Below are 18,968 nucleotides of genomic sequence, written 5' to 3'. Positions count from 1 at the left end.
AAGTTATAATACTGGCTTTAATTTGTTCTGCACAACATTTTTGGTTTATTTATTCATGTGCTGCAAAGACGACATGTACGAGAAGTCTGTGTTTACGCTTTGCAACACTGCCTGGACTGAATCAAATCAAAGTGATTTCTTGACAATATTGTGCAGCTGCAATGTGCAGGCGTGTGTGTGCAGGCGTGTGTGTGCAGGCGTGTGTGTGTATGTGTGTGTGTGTGTGTGTGTGTGTGTGTGTGTGTGTGTGTGTGTGTGTGTGAGAGAGAGAGAGAGTTTTAGGTGTGTGTCCACAGGAAACCAATCTGACCCACGGGATTAGCGGCTGACTTGGTGAGTGACTCTCATTCTGTTCCAGATGTTTATCACGTCATAAAGGCCTCAAGCCCTCTGTGAGAAGTAGGTAGGAACACAACCTCCTGTCAACACACACACACACACACTTTCCAGCTGCAAGTTGTAGCTGTGAAGGACATGTAGATAACCTCTGTGTAGAGTATCAGCAGCGGGTATAAACCCACAACCACAAACTTCCTTTTCTGGACTCTTGATACATCCTTTTCTAACCCATGCAGGTGTAGCCACACATGGGGCTCTTTTTGTCAAAGGTCTAATCTTCTTTCTTCTTGTTATCACCCAGTATACACAGAAATATAGCAGTACCAAGTCCTATAGGAAAACTATTTTTAAGCATTCACATAATATTTGGAATTGGAATGGCAACCTCTGTCTTAGAACAAACAACTCCACGTGCTTTCCACTGCAGTATCTATAGAAACATCAATCCTGAGACATAGCACACTTGGCTGTCTCGAAACGCCTGCATAAATTCAGCCTTTAAGAACACTATTGGCGCCTTGTTCCAGCGGTGCCAGCCGTGCGTAATGAGCGCTTCGCGACCGGAGCGCACCAGCTGGCTGTACAAGAAGAGGTGTCAGTCATCATCCACATACAGTATCGCTCTTAACAGTTGCTAAGTTCTTGTTACCATAATAGATCCCATTCACGCTCCGACATGTCAGAACTGATATCCACATGGTGCAAAGGGGAGCGCATTCCTCAGGTTTTTGGTCTGAATCATTTGAATTTTAAACTTGGGGGAAACTCTCTGAGATCGGAGGAATATAATATTAGTTGAGCACATTCATATGTCAGTATCCACACTCTCACTAAAATGTATGTCAGTCTGCAGTAACTTTAGATATAGCCTCTTCGATGGTTTACAGAATATGAATGATCGGAGGTCATCGAGATAACTCCTCTGGGGTGAATGGGGTCGAGTGTGTGATGTGGCCTCCGGTGGATTTCATAAAAGAGACTTTTTGCCCAGCGGTGGATGAGAGGTGCACGCCTCGTTAACTGTCGTCTCATTTTGGATCAACTGTCCTTGACACGTCTGATCAAAGCAGGGCGTCTAGACACGTAGTGAAACTTTTATTCAAAAGAATCTGCCTGATGATGACGCGCTTCGGCCAGAAGAGGAAAATGAAAAGTTCTTACCGAGATACTGTCGGATGTCCAGCAGGATTTTAGGGGGTCCTCCGTTCAGCTGGTAAAAAAGGGAGCCGAAACAGAAGAAGAACAGCGTAGCCATACAGAAACCATAACCTCGCAAGGAAAATCGCAACGGTATAGCAGAGAGTAAGCTGTACTTTCTGTTGTTTCGCTCTTTGATGTGGTTGGGAGTCTGGCTGTTGCTGTGAAGGGGACTGCTGCTGAAATTCTTCATCATCTCCTCCTCACAAAGCGCCGTGGAAAGTCACCCATCCGCATGTGGAAAGTGAAACTTGTCGCTTTGAGATCATTTGAGGCGGACGGCCAGTTCTCAGTTCTTCTGGAGACGCGCAGGCACCCAGCTCTCCTCCACTGCCGCAGCCACGGGGTTGTTTTTTGCGCACAGCGCTTCGCTTCTGCTCGTTCCCTCTCGTTTGCGCTCGTTGGGTGACTGTTCCTTCCTTCCGTCCTTCCAGCCGAGTTAAGGGTCCATCCTTCTGCTCTGAGTCTTTTTGGGTGTCAGATTACTGAACGCTGAAAACAGGGAAAAACTTCCACCTCATACAGGATTTGCTTTGGATTGCAGTGCGTAAAACAGCGTCACCCAGTGTTGAGGGAGAGGGGTGGGGGCCGTACACGTAGTTTGTGGGAATTCATTGAAACGAGTTTGATTTGTGACAGCCTAGCCAGAGACTGACAGGAGGTCTGTGGAAGGAGTTTTAAGTCGGCTGTGAATTCACAGTTTTCATTTCAGTGGGTATGAGAGCGGTAGCCCTGTCCTTTACCAAACCTTGGACAATTTCGACAGATCATATGCCATTAAAATATCAACAGACAAAACATTCATCCTTAATAGAAACATCACAGCGACCCATTCTTTGAGTAAAGTACTTATTATTCATAAAAACGAGTGTGTGTGTGTTTTAAGCTTTCTCTTTCCCCTCAGGCCATAGTCTTACAGTCATATATCTTTCCACAGCCAGGTCAGAACCCACCATTAGACTACACCTGCACTTAGGAGGCGACAACAGTCATTCAATGCAGTAACCACCTCACCGAGAGGCTGATGTACTTTCGCTGCTGACAGCTACTGTAGTCAAGGGAGCAACAACGGCTGTGAAAAACAATTTGGCTTAAAGGACCAAAGGTAGTAAAGACGAGCACAAGAATCCTGCTGAGGGCCCAGAGGCACTGCCTGTCCACAGGTAAATGAGTTGTAAATAGCACAGGACTGCATTTTGCAAGCTCGGCACAATAAGTGTGAAAACATTATAGGTTTATAGCCCTGCCAGTCCAATCTCCCATGCCGCACAGGAATTTATTACACAGTATGGATGTCAGTAAGGCCACTGCTGTAAATCAGGTTTAGTCTAATCAGAACTACAGACTGTGGGTCAGAGGTGTCATTCAGGTTTGAGCAGTTAAGTCAATACCTCGATACTTCAGGTTGTGTCAGGTCTACAGTATTTGTTAGTTAGGAATTCAAGTTTGCCGTTTGTGAAATTTCACACAGATTCAGTAAACAGTGTGTCTACCCACCTGTGGTCACTCAAGGTTTTGTGTACACACAAAATAGCAAGAGGCCGAGAGAAATGAATCTCATTTTGGCATTGCACATTTCAATAAGGCCCACTGCGTCTGCACCCGCTTAAGACTAAGCCGCCCCTTAATTGAGTTTACTCTGTACCATAAGAAGAATCAATAGGATTCTGTGCAGGGGGAATAACCCTGGGAGCTATAAATCCAGATAGTTGGATTTCCAATACAACACTAGAGTAAACTTTAGGAGTCAGATTTCACGCTCACCACAAACTTTCAGAGGAACTACTTAAGTGATTTCCGACAACCCCTTGGAGGGAAAGAGAACAGGATTCCCATATAAGGATCGATAAAAGTATCTCATTAGTTTATTGGGAATCTTCAGTATCATAATGACTATTCTCACTCTCCTGTGACTGTGTGCTTTGCGTCACATTACTCATGCTCTGTAATGATAAAGTTAAAGCTATGATCCAGTCATATAAAGGAAAGATCAAAACAGTAGCTTGTATACAGGCACAAATACAGCCATGCATAAACACTGCAGAGGAAAGCGGTTCAGAATAATGGGAAGAAACAACGGGGCAGAAAGTCCTCATTGCAGTGAGGTTTCATCTTTTCCTCCTGAGATATTTTAAATTGGATGAGTAATTGCATCTGTGGAAGACAGTGGAGTCGTGAACTGGAAGCTAACTGCTTATTACAGCTGTATGAAGGAAAATGATGACAGTAGCTCCTTTTTTTAAATAATGTTTTTATAAAGGTATTAGCAACTAGCAAGCGAAGACACACTGTTCTTATTCTTCTTGAAGGAAATGCTTGTTCAGTTGAGTCTGAGTGTGTTTTCACTCAGAGGAAGGCCAAACACCGGCTGACTGTTATAAGTTATGCAAGTAAAATCTTCTCAAATTGGGGGTCATTATCGGGGCACCTAGTTGGGGCTTCTTGACATGAATATGATTGAAACCTCTGCATGGTTTCATTGACAACAGCTGCACTGCAACAAGAGCCAGGCTGTCGAACTCTTGGTGCCGAGCAGATGTGTACAGTTTTGTAAATGAGGCAGTACGAGCCAGACGCAACAAGACAATGTTTTAAAAGCTCCTCGGATTCAGAGCTCCAACCGCCAACTGAACCTCTGACAGTATAGTCAGAGATACTGTACACATCCCAATAAGGTCACAGAATTGTCTTCTATTTTTCCTTTTGACCAAACCCTAGAAAATTAATATCTTTTCTTACATCTAAGAATAAAATAATAACATGTTTGACAGACGGGTTTTAATCAAATCAAGTCTAGTGTTATTATTCCTTCTGTTGCCCATCCACACGTTTTCATTTTTAATTTCAAAATGTTATTAAGAAAGTTATCAACGGGCCAATGTCCAGTGTCACAGTTAACCACATTGATGAGGCCACGCCCACATCTTTCCATGACTGTGTGTTTGTGCATGTGTGCATAGTGACAATCAGAAGGCCAGTGTATGGCAAGAAACAGTTTTTATTATATTTCAGAATGACAAATAGCTATGGACATTACTTTTGTTGTTTCAATACACAAGCAAATCTGTATGGACAATCATTAGGTAGATGAAAACCAAATAAAATAATTTTGTACACATATTTTACAATACATACTGTAGTTCCTCACTGGCTAAAGCAATATGCATTATGCAGGAAGGTATTGCTATTCATATAGTACAGCTAATTACAGTTGATATGAAAAAAAAGCAAAAATAAGTTATTTAAATATCAATTACATATACAGAATGTGCAACTTCTGCTAAGCATTTCATATATGTAATTAAGAATTTATTTTTGTAAGATTGCAAAAACTGGAAGTGAATAACTGGAGGTTAACCCGTGAATGGTTATCAAACTTGGCACTGGGAAATCCTAAAATAAAACACCAGCATAACCTAATGAAACCCTTTACAATACCTGACAACAAATGTCCATTTATGGACTTTGTGAACAAAATGTAGCCAATTTCACCTATTAAACAGCTCGATTTACCCTCTAAAGTGCATTTACAGTGTCATTTCATATCTTTACAAAACACTTCTTGGGTCTTTTACCTTCTTTTTTTTTAATAATGACCCCCATCCTCGCATTCTCAGAGCACCACTTTGATTGAAGAGAAAAAAGGCATCAAACATCTATCTATCAAATGCCCACTGCAAAAAAAAAATCCTAATTTTAGCAAGAACACTTTGTCAAATTTTTTAAATATGAAATCCATGGAATAAGTTGTCAGTTCAGTTCTGACTATGAAATATAAAACTTTACTGTTAGAAATAAGAGGAAAAAAACTGTTTTAGCTCGATGGAGAGTGTGCAAATGAAATGAGTTTCTGGCTGTTTTCAGTTCAGTTTTTTGGCCCATAGTTTCTGTCACTAACAACGCAGTGTTTCCCTGATTTGCAAGAGTATTTAGTGTCATAGCGTATGCTGACCTTAGAGGTCCGCTTTTCACCTGATATAACTCTTCTTACCATCTATCCTCGGTGTGTTTGGCAAAAGTCCAATTAAGAATTTCAGCATTGATTATAGCTACAGTATAATGTGTTTAAAAAGCCCCAAAACAGCTTGTTATCCAGCTATAAAACAAATTCCTCAACACTGTAACCAAAGAGTAGACAGTCCAATAAATTCCAGATACGACAGCCCAGATGTCAGCTGTGTCTTTAGAACATTTTTATTTTCTCCTCCCTCCCTTGTCCCACAGCCCTCTGCATGGAACATGTACAGTGAATGTGCTGGGATGTTAAAGGGATGTTAAACAGCCTGTGTCGTGCCTGTGGTCTTGTGGTTTATCATCTGGGCTTCACAAGTGTAGAAAACACAATCCATCAGAGGCATGTTTTGTGGTCCACATCCATGTGCATCACTGAAACGATCTGGTTGAGTGTGTGTGTGTTCAGAAAATCTCAATTATTTCTCAGACATGGACACATTCAGAACAAAAAAGGCTTGCATGTTCAGCCTCAGTCATGGTATTGTCAATACCATACATCTGTTCTATTTGATGAAGCTATTCATTCATAATGGTAAGGCAACTTAATATCTGCTTCGATACACGGGGAATGTATTGTTGCTGTGAAAGCTGATTGTGATTACTGGAGTAAAACAGAGCTTTCTGTAAGACTCGTATTCATATCGGAGCATGGTGTGCATCCAACATATGCAGTGAAGGAGGACGTACAGTATAATATGAAGTATAAAGGTGTGTGTCAGCTTAGCAATGACTGAGAGCTGGCCTCAAAATAAGGCTGCAACATTCAAAAGGCAAACACAAATTGTAACATATAAATCATTTTAAAATTCAGATATGCGTTATGCTATAATACAGAAACATGATACAAAAGAAGCCATCTCAAAACCACCAGTTATTCATCGTTTGGTGTTTAGTTGATTTAAAGTCCAGATATTAAGTGAATTCTGTCTCATCTTTATGATCCTATTAGTGGGAATGAAATGCTGAATGAATAGTAAATCACTTTGGCCGAGCTACTTCCTTATAAAAGACCCTCAGATAATGTTGCCTTGCCACAAAAGATGAAAAAAAATGAAGCACTTATGAAATATGCAGGAAGTAAACCGTCTTTTCTGTGTTTAAAAAACATCCGTCCTACAAAAGAGTGTGCAATCTTCCTTCAAGGCAGATCCAAGTCTTTATTTTAAGACTTTGGGGGTGTCTTCAGAATGGAAGCCATCCCACGGAGTGAGTCTACAGTCTTTTTTTTTTTTTTTTAAAAAGGCAATTGATATCTTGTCTTGGCTGTTAGGAGAAACTCTTCAATGCCGTAAACATTTGAGAAAAGAGAGTGATAAAGAGAGAAAATCAGAGAGCAGGGTGGCTCACTTTGAGTCTTTTGACACGTGCGAGACAGGAAGTACTGTAGTGCTGTGGCCACTCGGTAATCGTCGAGTCCTGTGGCCAATTTGCGTTTGGCCACCTACTGACCATGTTTAAATGAGATGGTACTGACCAGTGAGTTGATACCTGTTATTTTATATGACTCCACCAACAGGGTTAGGACTGCACCTCTCTGTGTGAGCTGACCAACCGTGCCTCGCTGAGCAGCCGGCGGGCATGTCGTTCATCCCGCACCCCGGCCTCCCACACACTGCTCTCTGTTAACAAGGCCACGCGACTCAGCGTGTCAACTCCTGCTGCCACCAGAGATGTGGTGTACATGGGCAGGCCGATGGAGGTGAGCCAATCAGAGACTGTGCTGATGTTACCTGAGGGCAGAGGCTTCCGGCACATCTCTGTCAAACCTCCAGAAGGGATCTGAGCGGGGTAAAAAGGCACGAGTTACAGTAACTACTCTGATGATGTCACATTATTGAATATACAGAGAGATTTGTGCTGACAAAACAGTCAAGGCTTTCAAATTTTCCACGCCAGCATGTAAAGTTATGGAGTAAAGATAGACTTTATTAAGTCTTAAGTCACTTTTAGGCTATTTATAACAATAATACATTGACAACTGACATTTACCCAGCTAGTTAGATACTTAAGCAGGCATAATAATCACTGCTCCTCAATGATGGCGCCAGATGATTCTGATTCTGATTCTGATTCTGATTCTGATTATCTAGCTCTATAACTCTAAAATGTGCTCCAACATTGTCTCCATTGATGTGAAATTCTCAGGAAAATCTGTGTTGTTGCCTTACAGCCATGCGGTGTTGTTTACGGAGCTCTTTGACTCGGAGCTGGTCCATGTTGGAGGCCACCTCCTTGACAGGCTGCTCCAAGTCCTCGGAGTAACGCTGCACCAGCGGCTGGGGGATGCCACACCGGCCATGCTGGAGGAGAGAAGGGAAGAGAGAGACTTTAGACATGACAATATTGAACGATGAATACATTTAAACCACATAAATAAACCTAAAATCTATGTTTTCAAAGAAGAGGACAACATATCAGACTTTTGAATGCGTCAGAGAGCAGTGGATAGACAACCAAGCTTACGGGCAACATGAAGTGGGCTGACAGAAAGGAGCATCTTAACTTATTACGGTCATTATGAAGATTGAGATCTGGTTGTTTGTAAATAAATGAAGTAGACTAATGGTGTCAAATTATCTCCTGGCAAGGTAATGCCAATTGTAAAGGGAGTCAGAGAAATATGAAGACAAACACATTAGATTATAGACACTATAATCAAACTCAGGTCAGTGTATTTTGTTCTGGCCCCTATACAATACATCACAAATACATCACCGTAATCCCCATCTTCACTTACACTGAAAGTACACACAAGATCATGTTTTGTTTGTCTATTTCTGCTATTGACATTTAGTTTTATCTTGTTTTGCATTAATAAAAAGGGAAAAGAAACAGATTAGGATGAGGGAAGAGAGGAAGATACAGGATGTCGACATTTTTAAAGAATTTTATGGGCAGTGACCATGTGAGTGATAAAGCAGGAAACTCTGCTGGACTTTTTGAACATGTTTTCTTGTTCTCTCTCTCCTCGTGTAGACACCTGGAGCTATGGCAGGTTTCCAGCAAGGCCTGGTTTTGGTTGGCCAAACTGGACCGGAGGTCTTTTGAGGATGAAAGGGTGGGTTGATGGAGGAACTGCTCTCTCTGGAGACAGGGATGGAGAGTAACCTTCGCATTGCCTGGACTATATGGGGCCAGATGTCTTTAGGCAGCCAACAATTAACAAATTAGAAGATGTACAATAATTTTATTTTATTCTCTCTTATTATGCCTAGGCCTGGATATCGTTTGAAATGTCACAATACACATGCCAATATGAAAAATATTCCAAACTTCTCAGCGGTTAATGTCGACTTAATCAGACCTACAACAACATAAAACATTGTTTAAAAGGAATATAAAAACAGATTCAAACCAAACATTTGACGCAAACTTTTAATGCTCGACTGTTTTAGATACTCAATGCTACAGACACATTTAAGTTGGTGCTCAAAAAATGACTGATGTTCGAAACCAAGGCCAAATTTTTTAACCTGTATGACCTTTGACACCAATGACTGCATTTATTCTTGCGCAGGCTCAAACCTACATGTTGCTACTACCGCAGCAGTGTGCCTCTCATGTCTCTGCCAACCCACTTCTGACTAATAGGAATCCAGCAAGGCTGTGTTGTGGTCTAACGCGCTACTTCTCACCTCATCCCTTGATGCCTCTGCATGCTTGCATGCGTGCGTGTTGTTTTCCTGCCAGTGTCGGGGGCTCCGCCATGTTAAAGGGGCCCAGAGCCTGGGGTCTGGCGAATGGCAGAGGGTTTTTATAACCCCGTCTGCCTTCAGTAAGATTCAGCCCATAAACTTAACAGTCTGAACCGCATCATAGTGAGACTCAGCCCACAGTCTTTCCCTCAGCTCCAGGCAGCGTATTTATTATTGTGCATACACACACACACACACACACACACACTCTCTCTAACTCACAAATGCACTTGCATACAAAAAGGCATCTGCACACAAAGAATCACTGCAACTTTCGACTCTATTAGTCTCTATTTTTAAACTAAATGAGTTCCAAAGCAAGCTGCTGATGTTGTTGGCCTTATGCAGAGTAATTTGGATCCAAGCTGCAGTCAAATTATGACTGAGTTAAGTTAGGCATGTTACAACGCTAAACTAAAAGAGCCTGACGCCAGACAAGTATAGCCCTGAGGTGTCTTGGAGCCTCATTTTCACATTAACCATGGAAATATGACTTCATACGTTATGTGTTGGCTAAGATGTGGTTTTTAATAGTTTCTCACCTCATCGCTATACCTTAGTGTATGTATGTGCATTTTAATTATCAGCACAAAAACTTACATAAGCATGTACAAAAAGTTTAGAATGATCAATTACTGAGAGAATCAATTTTGGAAGTTTTTGTACTTTGGGATGTCATATTGCCAGAGTATATAAGGATGTATCAACTGAATACCAATTGTGCATCTGTGTACCCATCGATCTGCAACACAACCGGTGATTTTTCTTGTCTCATGTTTAGATTAATGATAATTTGCTAACCTTGTCAGAGTAGGGCTCCTCCGTAAGATCGATGCCCTCAGCCTCCAGCCGTTGTTCCAGGATGGTAAGCAGGTCAGGACTCATCTTGGCATGGGAAACCTTCCTAGCAACAGCCACCTTGCCCCCAAGATCTGAGAGCCACGGAGGCTGCATTGCTGGGGAAGTGCCTGACTCCTCGCCCATGGATGAGGCAGATGAGGTGGCACAGGGGCTGGCGGGGGTGCTTGGGGTCTTGGCAGGCAGAGCAGGAGCACTGGGGCTGCTGCTGCTGCAGATTATAGGGCTACTGGGGTGAGAACGGGTGAGGGAGTGGGTAGGGGAAGGAGTGGGAGATGGCGAGGAGGGCAGGGAGAGAGGGGGGTGACGTAGGCCATTGGCTAGTCTTTCCTTAGACTTCTTAGCAGGAACGGGAGGAGGGACTGGAGGCTTTTTGGGGTGAGTCCGGATGACCCTCTCCCCGCTTGCATTAGACTCAGGGGGACTTGGAGTAGGACTGGAGAGGGGCTCTGGGGGGTTGGGAGACTGGGTCGTGCGACAAGGAGGGCGGAGAGGCAGCTGGGAGGGCACGGGTGGTCTGTCGGCCCTCCCTTTTGGGCTCACTGTTGGAGTCCCATTCCGAGCTGGGGAACCCTCATCTCTAAAGACCTTGGTGGGGCTACTGTTGCCTGATTTGGGTCCTTCCTTGGTGAGTTTCAGCTCCACGCCCAGATCCTTCTGCTCAAAGTTCTGCTCCCACTGCAGATCTCCCAGAGAGTGGGAGCGTTTCCAGGGTCCAGTTGGCTGTGGGGGTCCATCCAGGTCCTCACAGCTGCGGCTGGCCGGGATGGGGGACTGCCTTTGGGCTTTGCGAAGCCCCAGCAGGTTGAAGCCCTTCAGGGATGGTTTGATGAAGAAGCTTTTTGGAAACTTTGCGCGCTGGTTCTTGCTGTTCTGCTGCAGAGCCTCAGTTGAAAGGGTCATGGGCAGGGTGGGGTAGTCTGGAGACTGGAGGCCTGCTGAAGAACGACTAGAACGGGAAGTCTTTCTGCTCTTACCTGCAAAACGAAAACATTTATCCTCTCTTAATAATGAGAATTAGTATTTAGTGATCTGTAGTGTAACAAAATTTGTTGATTGTTTAAGTTTCTTCTCCTCTTTTGTGAAAAAGGTTCACTATTCAGCTTGCTACAACCATGCCTCCATTAATATAAAAACCTGATCCATATTAATAAACAGCTAAGCACATGATATATTTTGCTGCCTTGGCAGCCATTTGTCCATAACGTTTCCCTTTATTTATGTTTCTTTTGATGGCTGCAGATTTTGGCAAAGGTTGAGAAAGATGCTATGGAGAGGGAGAGGAAACAGTATCTATGACAGGATAACAAAACACAAAAATACTCTGGCTCACGTATGTTTGCATCATTGGAAAACATGTTCACAGCACCAATTATTTTTTAAAAGTAATTTAAAAAAACATCTACTCATATAAACATTACATTCTTATTGTTTAAGGACTTATCTGTAAACCACAGTCAAAAGCAGAGAAATGTTTGTGAAGAAAGGGTGGAGTGCTACTGGGATAAGATAAGCTCTTTGACTCATGACCAAACTGGCTGATTTGTTGTTGTCATAGCAGCAATCCCAAAATAAAGATATCTGGACAGGGTTAAGTTCAGAAACATTGGAACAAAACGCAGAAGCAACTTACCATCTATCCTCTGGCTTACAGAGCAAAATGGATGAAATGGATGGGTGCCACGTAGTGTGGCTTGCCAAAGAGTTTAAATGGTGGGATGACAGAAAGAAGTTCAGTAGATGGAGTGTCATGAAATAACTCAACGGTTCCCAGAAATGTCATAAAAAAGTTAAGCATATTGGTGTTTGCTATGGCCAATTAGGTACAAGGGATACATCAAGTTACATGACAGTTCCAAGAGACACTATATTTACTTTAATTACTGTTAATTTTCAGACATGATATCAGAGCAGAATGAGGTCAGCCCACTGTCCTATAAAACACCCTTAAAATTTTTAAATGCAATACAAGCTGAGAATGTGTGGTTTCATTAATAAAAGTGAACTTTTTGTCAGTAACTTCTGTTTGGGAGATGCATTATTGGAATGTACAAAAACATCATCATTGGCAAGTTACGTTTAAATTCTGTCTACTATGAGGTGTTTTATACACTGAAATATAGTAAGAACGCTGCGTAGACTGTAGTTAACTTAACCAAACTAACATAAATATTTATAAAATCAATTCACTGTTTAAATTAAAATATAATGAGTAATTATTATAATTAGACTTAAAATTAGATTTAAAATACACAGGACATGGTGTTTTCACATAAATAAAACATGCCATTAAAGCCTAAAGCTGTGTGTCACTGATTTATTTTGTTGCATTATGGGCGTCACTGACTGACCTGCCTTTTACTTAAATGACCAATACATCACCACATTATGTATGCATACATACACAAGTGATGAGGGAAAGTTCATAGATTACAGAAGTCATTTAATGATATGAGGAAGAATTACTACGTATAGTTACAGGAAAACTGATCAGACACATGTATGTTAAAGAACTGATTGAAAGAGCATACGTTCAGGGCTCTACAGTGACTTTTTCCCCCTAAAAAGAGAAAGTTTGAAAGACATAGTCTGCGTAATGCTTTGATGAGCTTCTATTATTTACATCAAAAACTTAGCTTTGCCAATCCCCTACACTAATAGATATTCACAAATATCCATTAATTTATTTTAACACATTCATGATTTTACGATTTTGTACAAGTAGGGGAACTGTGGAACCCTGAAACTGCAGGAAGAATGCAGAATGTTAACTAAATGTTATGCAGCTAGTTATACAGTGTTTAGTGGCATGGCAGGAAAAACAGACAGAGAAAAAGGCAAAACATAAAAGTCAAGCAAGCAGCACCAGAGTCCTTTTTTTATTTTAAATAAGTGGCTTTTATTCCACAACTAAAATCTCTACTGTGGCAGATTGCACGCTTTACTGTTGAACCTGAATGACACATACACACATAACAGGGATACCCAGTAGTTACACGGGAACCCAACAGATATAGAGAAAAGACAAGGTTTGACAAAGCAGTGATTTATGGAGCTGTTAAAAAGAATGTGGAAGAAAGAAAGCATACAGTCTTATGCAGGAGGATGGAGCAGTTGCAAAAACAAACAAAAAAGAAATCTCACAAATAAGTCCTCAATAAACTTCTATAATCAGAACTCTCTTAAAATCTATGCACTACAATTTAAAAATATTTTCATCCACATCTTTTTTAGGCACATTTTGTATGATTGTTTGTGCAACACAGTCACTGTAAATACAAGGAAAGTGACTAATTCAAATGGTATGTAGACAAGAGATTTAAACAGCAGCTGTGATCTTTGACCTGACTAGTACATTTTTTAATAACCTTATCAGCCTATAGAATCGCCACAGCAAAAAAACAGCCATGTGACTTGCTTATTGACATGCTACTCTGCAAGCTCTTTTGCTATATTAAAAACACTTAAAAAAAACTCTCTCTGAGCCCGTAATCATCCTCCTGGTATCCTTCTATCAGCCTCGCATCCACAGGTGGAAGAGCTGGGAATCTGAGTCCATGACTGGGCAGTGACTTTGTTCTCATCAGAACAGTTCTGTGCATTGGGGAGGATCTCTCCCTCTGTGCTCCCAGCATTGTGGGGTGGACTAGGCTTAGTGGTCTTGGACCTGGCTTCCTCTCAGTTACAACTGGACTTTGGCACTGACGATACAGAATGCCTATAAGATGGAAAGAGTGGTGAAGAGAGCGGAGTGACAGGATAGTAAAAGTTAAGAGTGTATGAGGTGATAAGGTGGGTGCAGGTGAGGTTTTGGGGCAGATATGGTGGCAAAAGGAGCTGTTTGATTGGCAGAAGCTGGTCCAGAGGGGTGAGATGGGCGAGGTGTTGCAGAAGCATGGCAAGAGATGGAGCAAAGGTGGAAGCCCACGGAGGAAAAAGGCGAAGGAGTCACTGGAGTACTACAGTAGGGCTCGGCTAGACCAAGACTAGGTCTTAGCTAATTCCCAGTGGGCCTTGGGTAATGGTGGTCTAGACTAAGCAAAGCTATCATTACCATTTTCCAGGTTCTCATTGCTCTCGTAGCACCCGGAGTCACGCGGGGAGTCTCCCACCAGGCCCCGACCCTCAGACAGCAGCTTCTCCTGGGAGCCTGACAGGCCGCTGCGCTCCGGATCGCTGCTGCCTGAAGAGAAGACGCACGGAAAATAGCATCAAACATCAAAATTAAGGTTGAACGCTTTTCCATCATTTTAAAATGATTTATTCTGCATTTTATGCCTTTAGCAGATAGCAACAGTGAAGAGCCGCAGCTCATGGTTGACATCTCAATGAATTAAGTTGTATTTGATATTGAAGTTTAGTTTATTTGTTGTTTTGCCACACAGCTGAATTGTATGCTGCATTTAAACAAGAAAAGTTGTTGGAAAAAATGCTGCAGCTGATAATAATCAGTAATAGAGCAGTAATAATGACATTTCAAGGTTCTACTTCAGTACTTAGGAATGACAACTGCATACTGAGGTTTGTAGAAGGCGGCTTGTTTAAGTAAATTTGATAGTCTTCAGTGCATACAGACGGACACAGACACAATCCTTCCACAATCCACAGTCTCAGGTTCCAGCAAATATTTTCAGGGAAAGGGAGCAGAGTTTGGTGAGAATTCCCAGTAAACATCAGGACCTTAAATCCAGGTCTTCAACCCTCATCAAAATACAGATGATGCATCTTTTATACAGCCAGGGAATTTGAGTGAGTTAGAATCACCACGCCGAGCATGTTCTCATGCATCTATCTAAAATGTGTATGTGCTTTTTCTAAGTCTACTTACTGTCGTACTCCTGTAGCAGCTCTACAGCTGTGAGCAGTACGGCTCTGTGCTGAGGATCTCTGATGTTCAGCTCATCCAGGTCCTCCTCTTCCAGCAACTTGAACGTGTCCAGGTCCTCGTAGCCGTTGAACAGGAAAGTGGGCATGTGCTCCTGCATGACAGAAACATCACGTCTGAGTTTAAAGTTTCTTTCGAGGAGCTAAGAATTAGTGTGACGAAAGACAAGAAGAAATACACTAGACTAAAGAAAAATACACTTTGGATTTGAGTCATGGGAGCGGTGACAAAACCTTTGGAGTAGAAGCATAAAATACATAAAGTACAAACATAGAGGTGGGGTAAGGAGAAAAAACACACACATCCGCTCATTATTTCCCATCCATATCGTGTATTTTTAAACCACTGGTGAGCCAAATCTAAACTGCTATTTAGATTTTTAGATAGCATGTAATCACTTTACGCCGTGGCTTATTCAGTTATGTTAAAGCCTCAGCTGTCAACACACTTAAATATGGCACAATCTTTGTCATGTTGACAGGCATATAAAAATGAGTTGCAGCAACGTTAGCGAGTTAGCTGCACCAATCAAGTAACAGCGTGGAGTGTGTGGCCACAGTCCTGAGCTATTCTAGCTGTGGCCCAAATGGTAAACAAGACTTGAAAGGGAAACCCGCCAACGTAATGTGGAGACGAGAAGAACTGCAGGTGGAGACGATCACATCAAAGTCTTCTTCAACCACAGATGGCAAAGTTTTGCACACCAACACAAACAAAACCAAAGCTTGTCCCCCCAAACCACGGTGTTATCGGAGAGGGTACAGACACAGAAAATAAAATCTAGATACGCCCTGTGTGAGTGCACAGTCAGCTGACACCATCATTCAACACACTTATAACTGCTTCCACTTTGAATATTGCTGGGCTCTACGTTTGTGTGACCCACACACTTTGTTGGATGAATACATAGACTGTGTGTCACCAGCAAGACCATCAATTACAATGGTGGAGTCCACAGCGGAGAACAGTGTGTCTGTGTTCTATTTCTGCTGGATGATGCAGGACTAAACAAAGGACCACCAACTAACACAAACACAGGCAGCCGGGTCCTCTCACTCACAGAATCTTTTGTCTTTTTGGCCGGTCGAAAAACTCAACACACGTTCCAAATCCAAAGACTGTTTGGCAGAGAATCCATCGGGCCAACAGTTACAGGGGCGTGGAGATTTACACTTACAGTTACAGATAGGAACTGTTGATGTGTGTTCCAAGTTGTGGCTTGCCAGTTTAACCAAATGTGCATTTAGCACACAACAACATTTTTACTCGTTAGATCTGTGACAACTCAATCATAACTCATACAGTATTTATTTAGCATATGGAGCTCAAGCCATTTCTGTGAACACGGACACTGTAAATGACAGAAACCTAAGAAAAGGAAATATCTACAGTGCGGAAAATATGTGAGGCACTCTTAAGCAGTAAAACTTTTGATTAATATTTGCATATCACTAAAAACGCTCTACAAACAAGTCAAATATTGTGCTATTGTCAACAAAAAAATTGACAATACATCAAATTGCAAAACACTATCAGACCTAAAACTCAAAACAAGACTTTATTGAAGCAATTACGATATATTACTAGATTATTTAGGTTTTAACTCATCTTAAATTAATTTTGCTTAATTTGATGTTTATGAAAAGTAAAGTTGAATAATTGAATGCAAACAGTGCTTGACAAGATCAATCATGTTGGATAAGATAACTGAGTGACTGGAATTTAGTTTTACTTTTTCCATCATCAGCTGGCCACAAATCATGTAAAGAGTAGTTAAAATACCAGGTAACAAAATACACATTGGCTGCAAACTGGAAACTCTAAAATGTTCTATATATGTATATATATGTGTATATATATATATATATATATATATATATATATACACACACACACACACACACACACACACTAACTCGCCCACTGTACAAGTCATGAGCACTTGTAACACGCAGACTCACAGCTTAGGAAGCCTGTGCTGTAAGATTCATAATGTGCTCTGGATCTTTAATCTGTGACTTGGCAAAGAAAAAACAGACAACCGACCACGTCTTTTTCGGGGGGGGGGGGGGGGGGGGTTGCCTGAGTAGGAGGAGGTGATATCAAGCTCACAGCTTTGTGTAGGTTTTGATGAAAGACACAAGTTATTTGTTGGGGCGTGGTTGTGAGAATGTGGATGTTACTGTTTATGCGTCAGTGTCAGATCAAACATGCTAAGCTGTGAAGCCTGTAATTGCATACACTATATTTATCTCTGCTTGTCTGCAAACGTGTTTTGAAGACATTTGGCTAAAACAATATTTTCATTTACTTCTTAAGTTTTGGTTTCTCTTATTGAGGTGACAAATGGGTGGGATTTCTCAGGTTGGACAATTCACTGATTTCAGCAAAGTTTATACAATGGACAAAATCAGTGTAGGTAAATCTACTAAACTTTACTTCCGCTGAAAACTCGACACTATGTGAGTTGACCTGATGCTGTAAATCCAATGCATTAGGAATTCAATGCATGGCAACAATGTGATAAATCTGGCATGTTTGGTAATCTACCTTGAGGTTGATGCGCTCCAGCAGATCCTCCACTGATGTGGGTTTGGGTGGTCGGCCCTTCCTCCTTCTCCTCACGGGCCTTTTGGGCTTCTCCTCTTCTTCACTCAGCACGTCCACATAGATGAACTTGAAGGTGCCCACTTTGTTGTTCAGCAGGCCCATCCACGTTCCCATGGGTGGCTTACTGATGATGTCAATCACGTCACCGCGCTGGAGAAACACAATGACAAGAATTCAGAGAGAGTGACCCAACTTTAGCATTTACATTTTGAACCTGTTGGTTGTTCAAAAGAAGAGCTTAGAAAAACTGAATCCTTAAAGTAAAATAATGTATTTGATGTAGCAGCTCTTTGGCCAATATACGGCTTTAATTGTACTTAATACTGTACAATAAAAATGGTTAATAAATTGAGCCAAGCTCCAATCTGTCATCATGTCCACGAGTTGCAATCATATCTGTAAAGCTAGTAAATTTAAACTATTAGTGCACAATGATTTCCATGTCCCAAAGTGTGTTTTACCTTCAATTTGAGGGAGTCGGTGTCGTAGGGGCTGGGGGTGAAGTCTGTATGGACTCGGGCACGGCCACAGAACGGTCCTCTATAAGGCGGCTCTTCGTCATCACCATCCTCAGACTTCACACTTTCTCTGTTACTGGCTGACGAGTCCGTGGTGCTCACTGTCTGACCACCTGAACACAAACACACACGCATGGAGATTTATATAAGCTGTAAAAATGACTGCCTATAAAGCCGTCACTGGCCACTCGTTACAAAGAAAAGCATTTTATAAGCAGCGATTAACTGGAGGTTTCCTTTATAGTGACATCAATGCAGTAAATCCTGACTCAAGCTGTTTGAAAACATCTTCATGGTCACTGTATAACAGCTTGCATTTATCAAGTAGCTTTACAAGGCTAGAGTTGAAGTCATAGGTACACTATATTGATTTTATTTTGTCAACCTCTTATTTTTTCTACATTTTTGTGTCGGCAGTGAGTGGAAAACTTTAACAGGGTCTTAAACACTTGTATTACGGATCCTGGGAGAAGCTGGCCATTTGCTGCATATTTCTTTGTGTATCTGAGGGAAGGCTGCTGAGATCATGACAACGTGTGGGAATCTGAGAGGCAAGACTTCCTACCTAATCATTACCGTATGTTTGCCTGTCTGCCTGAGTGTTTGTGTGCATGTTTTATGGCTTTGAATCACTGTAAGATGGCCAAGTCTTCAATTCGCCCTGAGCTTGAAAACGATGGAGGGTATTTCATCCACGAAGACGTGACGGAAACAACAGGTTGAAGTAATCAGAAGTTGTAATTAGATAAGATGACCTGAGGGCTCAAACACAATTCAAAACTCTATGAGATCACAACACATGAGGCAGCTGGTGGGACTGGGTGTGATCAAGAGAGAGAATTGCTCTTCATG

The 18,968-nt window shown here is 41.8% G+C and overlaps 2 protein-coding genes across 3 annotated transcripts in view; both read right to left on the bottom strand.

Moving 5' to 3' along the window:
• The window catches only part of usta (uronyl 2-sulfotransferase a), a 61,994-nt gene extending 60,262 nt beyond the window's left edge, over nucleotides 1-1,732 (bottom strand). The window contains exon 1 of the mRNA XM_070925971.1: nucleotides 1,501-1,732. Coding sequence (XP_070782072.1) covers nucleotides 1,501-1,732 — 232 coding nt within the window. The remainder of the gene's footprint in view (nucleotides 1-1,500) is intronic.
• A 2,784-nt stretch (nucleotides 1,733-4,516) lies between these two features.
• Nucleotides 4,517-18,968, bottom strand: part of sash1a (SAM and SH3 domain containing 1a) — a 158,613-nt gene continuing 144,161 nt past the window's right edge. For both annotated transcript variants that reach the window (XM_070925462.1, XM_070925463.1), the window contains exons 14-20: nucleotides 18,060-18,229; nucleotides 17,539-17,748; nucleotides 14,932-15,082; nucleotides 14,158-14,286; nucleotides 10,047-11,080; nucleotides 7,719-7,850; nucleotides 4,517-7,329 (exon numbers count right to left, since the gene is read on the bottom strand). In XM_070925462.1, coding sequence (XP_070781563.1) covers nucleotides 7,069-7,329; nucleotides 7,719-7,850; nucleotides 10,047-11,080; nucleotides 14,158-14,286; nucleotides 14,932-15,082; nucleotides 17,539-17,748; nucleotides 18,060-18,229 — 2,087 coding nt within the window. In that variant the 3' untranslated portion in view covers nucleotides 4,517-7,068. The remainder of the gene's footprint in view (nucleotides 7,330-7,718; nucleotides 7,851-10,046; nucleotides 11,081-14,157; nucleotides 14,287-14,931; nucleotides 15,083-17,538; nucleotides 17,749-18,059; nucleotides 18,230-18,968) is intronic.

Source organism: Enoplosus armatus, chromosome 19 (assembly GCF_043641665.1).
Source record: "Enoplosus armatus isolate fEnoArm2 chromosome 19, fEnoArm2.hap1, whole genome shotgun sequence".
In the NCBI taxonomy this organism is placed as follows: Eukaryota; Metazoa; Chordata; class Actinopteri; order Centrarchiformes; family Enoplosidae; genus Enoplosus; species Enoplosus armatus.
The sequence above is the reverse complement of the archived record's forward strand: the minus strand, read 5'-3'. Positions and strand labels throughout refer to the sequence as shown.